This window comes from Limulus polyphemus, unplaced genomic scaffold (genome assembly GCF_000517525.1).
Source record: "Limulus polyphemus unplaced genomic scaffold, Limulus_polyphemus-2.1.2 Scaffold7276, whole genome shotgun sequence".
NCBI lineage: Eukaryota > Metazoa > Arthropoda > Merostomata > Xiphosura > Limulidae > Limulus > Limulus polyphemus.
The window spans coordinates 31,767-40,881 of NW_013672886.1; the positions used below are offsets into that span (position 1 = coordinate 31,767).

The following is a 9,115-nucleotide window of genomic DNA, read 5'->3' on the forward strand; positions in this document are numbered from 1 at the left end:
TTAATTAAAGATAATCTATATTAAACAGTTACAAAATAAGAGGTATTTAATTAAAGATAAACTATATTAAACAGTTAGAAAATAAGAGGTATTTAATTAAAGATAAACTAATTAAACAATTATAAAATAAGAGGTATTTAGTTCAAGATAAACTATATAAAACAACTAAAAAAGATGAGTTAATTAAATATAAACTGAATAACACAACTAAGTTATGAAGAAACGTTTTTAATACAGGTCATGAATAGACTACAAAATCTACACAATACACTAAGTGTTTAATGAAAGTCACATTGAATATAATTATATAAATGTATAATGACGATGATTTATTTGATAATTATGTGCAAATTACCAGTACTTTTAATTATGAGCAATAACAGATGACAAAAAAACAATAAAAACTTGGTTTAGAAATAGTCACAGTGGTGTAGACTTGAAAAGCAGATTCAAGAGAAAACTAAATTATTTTAACTGAAACTTATTACATTTTAGCAAATAGAAAATTTTTATTTCTAAGTATGGTGAAAACAGCTATTGAAAAATATGACTTTTATGAAACAAAGAAATTCATTTAAATTTGATCTCAGTATTGATACAAAAATACACCTATTATAAATATGTTATTATCAACACAGTTTTTTTTAATGAGAAAAAAAAGACAGTCAAAGAAAACTGATAACTAATTCTGTGTAAATAATCAACTTGCCTTGTAGTGTGGATCCACAAGTTGCCCAACTTGCGATACCACACATGAGTTGAAAGTCTCGTGGTGTGAAACCGTGCGACTTTAGAAACAACTGACCAACATAGCTTTGCCAAGAACAACGATGGTGACAGCATGGTGCCAGAACAAGTCCTTCAACGCTAAAATAAAGTTTCATTAATTGTTCCAATTTAAACAATCAGAAGTTTCTAAACAACTTGAAAACTCAGCATTCACAATACAAATGTCAAATTATAAACAAACTGAAATAACACCAGCCCAAGTCTGATAACAGGCTTAATTTGAATAATGTGGACTAATTCTAGGGGTGAGAATCAAAGTTCAAGTCTTTCATTAATAATTGAGCATTACTAAATAGCCAACAACTGATATAATCTGAGAACAGATATGGTAAAGTTAAGTACTTTAGCTACTTAGGAAGTTAAGTCTATGTCAGTAGAAACACAAGGATCTTGTTTATGCTGTAATAATGATTTTGTGATTTAAACTTAAATTAAAAAACAGTGATTTGTACTATCATAACCAAATGGATAAACTGTTTTTGTTCTTTATGTTCTGATAAATGATCAATAATCTTAGAAGAACATGAACTGATTATATTGAAACTTTGCAAGATGACATTTAAACAAACTGTGACTCTTTAACTTACGGCCTGTCTAGTCTTTATGACAAATATACGAGTACAGTTTGGCTAGTTCACATTTTATTAATATGTAATAGTTCAATTATACATTACAAGCATAGATTAAATGGTCAAAAAATAACATATTGATAAGGGAAGAGTCTGTGAATTTCATCATACCCAAGGCATGGAACCCGAGTATAGTGTCTTGTACCCTCACCCATCGTGAAAACAGACATTATTTATTTGAGTAAAGTAAATCCATCTAAGTCCCGAACAAAACTTATTTTCTTACCATTGTTTCAAGTTTCCATTGTTCTGGTCACAACAGTTTTCAACAAGGCAACGCAGAGAAAGATCTGAAGAAAGACAATTTAATATCAGCTTATGCCCGTCACAAGCATAACAAGAAACAACCGGAATAATTTTCTAATAAAAGTTAAGAGAACTGTTTCACCTATTTATATCCAGGTTGTTCTAACATTATGTGACTCATTACAAACTTATACCACGACAAGACAATAATGGTTGAGAACTTACGGTTTGGGGTAAATAAAGGGCACACACGTGCAGTTATTTGGGGTAAATAAAGGACACACATGTACAGTTATTTGGGTAAATAAAGGGCACATATGTGCAGTTATTTGGGGTAAATAAAGGGCACACATGTGCAGTTATTTGGGGTAAATAAAGGGCACACATGTGCAGTTATTTGGGGTAAATAAAGGGCACACATGTACAGTTATTTGGGGTAAATAAAGGGCACACATGTACAGTTATTTGGGATAAATAAAGGGCACACGTGCAGTTATTTGGGGTAAATAAAGGGCACACATGTACAGTTATTTGGGGTAAATAAAGGGCACACATGTACAGTTATTTGGGGTAAATAAAGGGCACACATGTGCAGTTATTTGGGTAAATAAAGGACACACATGTGCAGTTATTTTGGATAAATAAAGGGCACACATGTACAGTTATTTGGGGTAAATAAAGGGCACACATGTGCAGTTATTTGCCACACACAATCTGCCATCTCTGCTAGTGTTCCATTTAAGATCCTCAAGATAGAGTTGACATTTGATTTTCATCCTCATGTTGGCCAGCCTATCAAGCATAACAGTAGCTATTACATCGGTGATCTGTCCACATAGTGTCCCCAGATCAGCTAACCTTTGTCCTGTACACAATGATCTAGTGCACATAACCAATGATGTCTGATGATAGTGTCAGTCAGAGGATTGGACCATTGTGACTCTCTTTCGTGAACACGCTCTGTAAGTACCGCTAGTGCCAGTCAGAGGATTAGACCATTGTGACTCCTCTTTCGTGAACACGCTCTGTAAGTACCGCTAGTGCCAGTCGGAGGATTAGACCATTGTGACTCCTCTTTCGTGAACACGCTCTGTAAGTACCGCTAGCGCCAGTCGGAGGATTGGACCATTGTGACTCCTCTTTCGTGAACACGCTCTGTAAGTACCGCTAGTGCCAGTCGGAGGATTAGACCATTGTGACTCCTCTTTCGTGAACACGCTCTGTAAGTACCGCTAGCGCCAGTCGGAGGATTGGACCATTGTGACTCCTCTTTTGTGTAACAGGCTCTGTAAGTACCACTTCCTGGTGTGATGATCTTCTCCGTATACTCCATGAATAGTCTTTTTTACTAAAATAAGTGATTTCATTTCACCTACACATAGCCTTTTCTAAAACTGTATGGCCCCTAGTGGCTAAGCCTAAAGGCTTATAATGCTAAAAACTAGGTTTTGATACTTGTGGTGGGCACAGACAGACCATTGTATAGCTTTGTGCTAAAAAAAAACAAATCCTGAAACGTGCCCTTCATCCATCACCTTGCTATAATTAAGGTTTAAACGTGCCCTTCATCCATCACAAACCTTAATTATAGCAAGAAACATGACCTTAGTTATAGCAAGTTATAACAACATCATTGTTACTGAACAAGATCATCCTCAGTAAACAAATCAGTTACTGAAAAAGAACATGCTCAGTAAACAATATCAGTTACTGAAAAAGAACATGCTCAGTAAACAATATCATTGTTACTGAACAAGATCATCCTCAGTAAACAATATCATTGTCACTGAACAAGAGTATGCTCAGTAAACAATACCATTGTTACTGAACAAGATCATCCTCAGTAAACAATATCAGTTACTGAAAAAGAACATGCTCAGTAAACAATATCATTGTTACTGAACAAGATCATCCTCAGTAAACAATATCAGTTACTGAACAAGATCATCCTCAGTAAACAATACCATTGTTACTGAACAAGAGTATGCTCAGTAAACAATATCAGTTACTGAAAAAGAACATGCTCAGTAAACAATATCATTGTTACTGAACAAGATCATCCTCAGTAAACAATATCAGTTACTGAACAAGATCATCCTCAGTAAACAATATCATTGTTACTGAACAAGATCATCCTCAGTAAACAATATCATTGTTACTGAACAAGATCATCCTCAGTAAACAATATCAGTTACTGAACAAGATCATCCTCAGTAAACAATATCAGTTACTGAACAAGATCATCCTCAGTAAACAATACCATTGTTACTGAACAAGATCATCCTCAGTAAACAATACCATTGTTACTGAACAAGATCATCCTCAGTAAACAATACCAATGTTACTGAACAAGATCATCCTCAGTAAACAATACCAATGTTACTGAACAAGATCATCCTCAATAAACAATACCAGTGCTACCTATAATTATAAAGTGAACACTTAAAGATCAACATTAAAATGTTTCACCTGTTGCAGCTCCACACAGGTGCTTGCTTAGTCCAACGATTTTTCCCTCGTGATTTGCTACACAGGGAACTTTACCTACAAAACAAATTTGTATTTTATAAAAAATAGTAATTAATATATAAAGAAAACAACATATCTCAGATAGAAGTATCAATTTCTTTGTCATGCAACTTTATATTTATAAATAATTAGAACCTATTACCTAATACAAGGTCTTGAATGTCGATTCTAATTCTCTTTATCCTCGGTTCATTTTCACCTTTCAATCTGTTTTCAAACTAAAGTGAAAAATTCATCACATTTTCACCACTGAAAATTATTACATTATAAGAAAAATATTTTAATTTTCATCCATAAATGCTGCCTTAAAACAAATAAATAAAACACATTTGATGGATTATTTATTTAAATAAACAAGAAAATGTAGAATTTCTTTCAAGTTCACCTCAAGCCAAGATCATGGCAAACACATGGTTGATATGATAGGTAACTTGCATCAAAAAAACATTTTAATTATTATTACAACATGCATAAATAACATCATCATATTACATTATAAATTAATAAACTACTTTAAAAAAATTTCTTATCTCAATACAATTTACAAATTGTGGTATTTACTTAACAGCGTTATATTCATTACAAAACGATTTTGTGAAAATCTGCAAATTCACTTGTAGAAATACTGTGTGAAATAATTAAATTACGCTGTTCAAAACAAGTAAGGAAATATCAGTTTTTCCATGTTCTAGCAAGACACTCCTACAGATAATTTACTAATGTCAGTAGCACCTGCGAGTTCATTTTCATGTAAAACAGGTGACTATATTCCATAGCATAGTGAAGGCAAGTTGGTGTAATGTTAGTTACCAATCTGAATAACAGCATATGCAGACTGATGAAGACATTAATGAAGCTGAAAACAATAAGTTGATTAGATGCTGATCAAACACAACAAAGATACTATTGAAATTGAAAACAATAAGTTGATTAGATGCTGATCAAACACAACAAATACATTATTGAAGTTGAAAACAATAAGTTGATTTGATGCTGATCAAACACAACAAAGACATTATTGAAGTTGAAAACAATAAGTTGATTTGATGCTGATCAAACACAATAAAGGCATTATTGAAGTTGAAAACAATAAGTTGATTAGATGCTGATCAAACACAACAAAGACATTATTGAAGTTGAAAACAATAAGTTGATTAGATGCTGATCAAACACAACCAATATATTATGACAACATTTCCATAAAGTGTGGTTAGCAGGATGTGGACTTGTTTACACAGAAGATCACTTTCAATGATATTTGATAATATGGACTTGAAGCAACTGGCAGGCTTGACTTCTCGAATGATTAACATTCACTTTTGCAAAGATTGACCTTTATGTTAGATGGACAATGGTGTAGCTCCATCACCACAAGATAGCTAGTTTACACATGGACAGTTAAAACAACACACTGGAGAGCATCCTGCTCACCTGATGAATTATTCTTCACATTATTATTTGTTTCTCCTACTTTTAATTTAGAAGAAATCATCAACTCCCCTCTTGTAAAGTATCAGCCTTCACTACTGTTAATGGCAACTCATTTTATAAACCCTGTTAGCAAAATAAAACTGTCTTAACTGGAGCCTAGCATGTCTTTTCCAAATCTTGAACTTGTATTCATTTATCCTAATATCCTCAGAATACAGCACAAAAAAATCAGAGGCCTTTATCCTATCAATCCCCTGATAATCTTGTAAGGCTTAATAAGATCACCTTGTGCCCTTCTTTCCTCAAGTAAAAATAAGACATGAAACGTGTTAACACAGTATACATATGGAGAGTGACCAGGACCAGGTCCAATGCCATTCTATGAAGGTACATATGGTACTAGCTTGGATAAAGATCAGTACTGACCTTTATGTGGTACTAATGACATAAGGATCAGTACTGACCTTTATGTGGTACTAACGAAATAAGGATCAGTACTGACCTTTACGTGGCACTAACGACACAAGGATCAGTACTGACTTTTACTTGGTATTAACGACATAAGGATCAGTACTGACCTTTACGTGGCACTAACGACATAAGGATCAGTACTGACCTTTACGTGGTATTAACGAAATAAGGATCAGTACTGACCTTTATGTGGCACCAATGACACAAGGATCAGTACTGACCTTTACGTGGCACTAACGGCATAAGGATCAGTACTGACCTTTACGTGGCACTAACGAAATAAGGATCAGTACTGACCTTTACGTGGTATTAACGACATAACTGTCCTAACAACAGCAAGCCATCAATAAAAAACAAGTAAACAATGTCAATGATAAAAGTATATAACTTGATCCTTCTTACCTTATGTCGTTGACAACCCTTATCTATTGACACAAAGCTGCAGGTCGATTCATCTGGTACTGCTTGAACAGTCCAATAACTCAACTGTCCTAACAACAGCAAGCCATCAATAAAAATAAATAAATTAAACACCATTTTAAATTCATATAAGAATTAAAGGTTCAAAAATTCCGTTTTTTAGCATGTTGTACAATTGATACAAGGTATAAAAATTTTTAATTTTTATTCAAGTAATTTGTGTCACTTCATAGTTTATTATACACGTTGTGTTTAACACCAGAAGTATGTTACGTTCTAGAAGCCTATTCTTTAGTACAATTCATATATAACTCAAAGAACCGATACAATCATGTGTAATATAATGAAGTGAAATAATAGTTGTACCCAAAAAACAAGTGTAAAACATTTAATCTAGCAAAGTTTGTCTTTACCTCTTCCTGCACCAAATTCCACAAAACAAGTGTTGTTTTCGACCAGTCCACAAGACTCCAAAAGACCCATTATTGAAGCTTGTTGTTTTAAATGTTTGAGGGCCGTTTGGCCATATTCTGGTTTTAAGAGTTCTTTTTGAAAAACTGCACTTTCTCCCAACCAACGTTGTGGCAGGGGCACTAGCTCTGTTTCGATGAGTGATAACCAGACCAACAGATGGACATGCAATGTACAAAGTTCACCAAGTTACTTATACATCTTATGGATACTTCTGTATAAATATGACAGCCGTACTTGTATTTACTGTAGTGAGAAACACAAACTACATTACCAAAAGTATTTCATACACAGAAAAATATTTGACAGGGATTTAAAAATGTTTTAACAATACTTGTTTTGTCACACCAAACCGATTAATTTAAACGATACATATACATGGTGGTTAGAAAGTCAATAGAAAAAGTAACATACAAATTGTGAGGTGCATTCCAGTAGTGTCTCAAAATGACACTAGGTGACAATCCCTGGAGTTACAACCATCCCTCATGTGGAGAGAGTTCCTTTACTGATGTTACCAGTGGTCTTCTGGTAATAATGGTACCCTCCTCCTGTTATTTTCAATTATCACCAGTGGAATATACTTGCCATGATCCCTTACACACACGTACACAATGTTTTTCACCTATACATTACACGGATTGCTCTACACATGGTGTCAAGTATCTACACTAGCAAGTATCTACCCCAAGTGTGTGTATATGTAAACATATAATTAACACATTGTTTGAATACAATACTAAATCACATATTTAATGTTACTCACAGCTTTATAAAAATTCTTAAACTATTCCATAACAAAAGTAGGATTCAAAAAATAACAACTAAAATCAAAACTGAAACTCATTTAAAAACAAATTAGAAGAAAGCTTAAATCCAGTAATTAAGAAGAATACATCTTTTTGTTTGGTATTTGCTAGTAACGAAATAATGTTTTAACATTTTCTTTTATTTACTGCACAAGTGTCTGGTATTCATATTTTAAAGTAAATCCTATAATAACTTTTAAACCGATAATTGTCTTTAAGGTTTTTGTGAATAAAAATAGCAAGTAAATCTTTCTAAACAACTATGTTAGTTAAATAATCCAGTAGTTGGTATTAACTGATGCAATACTAAACTATTTTCAGAAAAGAATTGAAAATCATGCCTGTCAGATCTTTAGAACCATAAGAAGTACTGTAGAGGAAACTAACTTACTCATTATTATATATTTATCTAAAATATATACATACAACAGTCATTCTTATCATTATTTGCATCAAATTAGGAGACAGGGAAATTTTTTTTTACCATCGTAGGAAGACGTAATTCTCTCTAAAAGTCCTAAAAGTTCCTCATCAGACACTGCTGCGATTGTCACCTACGTAAAACAAGAGATAAAACTTGTATATAAATATGTAATCCCCAATTCTGGAAACATTTACTGAAATGCTCTAGTATCACACTATAAACCAAACAAGATGGAATCTGACAGAATTCCGAAACGTTTATCCATGTCCCCTTTTTGTCAATAAACAATGTTGTATATCATAAGTGTCGTAATCTTGTTTATAATCAAACTTCGTTTTCTTTCGAACACATCGATTGCTAATGTTCTGATTCGACGATATGGAAATGATACTCTGCGTGTATACCATGCCTGTGAGAAATGGGACTTTAAAATTAAGAAAATTAATCTCGATATTTGCTTCCTTACTGAATGCAAGCTCCGACACGTCATTCCCAAGTTCCTCCATTTTAAATTATCCAATCGAAATCTACAAAATTCTTCAACTAACAGGACTTGACAAAAGAAATTGTTGGATCAAGAACTTCTACTTTGTTATGTTTGTACAATAGATTAGTCCCATACAGACACTACATTATGTTTGTACAACTAATTAGTCCCATACAGACACTACTCTGTTATGTTTTGTACAACTGATTAGTCCCATACAGACACTACTTTGTTATGTTTTGTACAACTGATTAGTCCCATACAGACACTACATTATGTTTGTACAACTGATTAGTCCCATACAGACACTACATTATGTTTGTACAACTGATTAGTCCCATACAGACACTACATTATGTTTTGTACAACTGATTAGTCCTATACAGACGCTACATTATGTTTGTACAAC

The 9,115-nt window shown here is 33.2% G+C and overlaps 1 protein-coding gene across 4 annotated transcripts; it reads right to left on the reverse strand.

The window, feature by feature from the left end:
* Positions 1-650: 650 nt before the first annotated feature.
* Positions 651-9,066, reverse strand: LOC106474487 (tRNA:m(4)X modification enzyme TRM13 homolog). 4 transcript variants are annotated; one of them, XM_022402799.1, is made up of 7 exons: positions 8,280-9,066; positions 6,929-7,114; positions 6,498-6,586; positions 4,336-4,411; positions 4,134-4,208; positions 1,645-1,708; positions 651-867 (listed from the first exon to the last, which is right to left on the reverse strand). In XM_022402799.1, exons 2-7 carry the CDS (start codon positions 6,996-6,998, stop codon positions 666-668), a joined length of 576 nt encoding a protein of 191 aa, XP_022258507.1. In that variant the 5' UTR covers positions 6,999-7,114; positions 8,280-9,066; the 3' UTR covers positions 651-665. The 4 variants fall into 4 exon arrangements, 3 of the variants coding, with proteins under 3 accessions (XP_022258507.1, XP_022258506.1, XP_022258508.1); XM_022402798.1 differs by having other exon boundaries at positions 6,929-7,537; XM_022402800.1 differs by lacking the exon at positions 8,280-9,066 and adding an exon at positions 7,401-7,948.
* Between the last annotated feature and the right edge of the window lie 49 nt (positions 9,067-9,115).

Excerpts from the sequence above, each read along its gene's own strand:
- LOC106474487 (XM_022402799.1), bottom strand. The coding sequence starts at position 6,998 with ATGGGTCTTTTGGAGTCTTGTGGACTGGTCGAAAACAACACTTGTTTT. Across the intron at positions 6,587-6,928 it reads GGAATTTGGTGCAGGAAGAG|GACAGTTGAGTTATTGGACT; the intron begins GTAAAGACAAAC and ends TGCTGTTGTTAG. Across the intron at positions 4,209-4,335 it reads CATTCAAGACCTTGTATTAG|GTAAAGTTCCCTGTGTAGCA; the intron begins GTAATAGGTTCT and ends TTTGTTTTGTAG.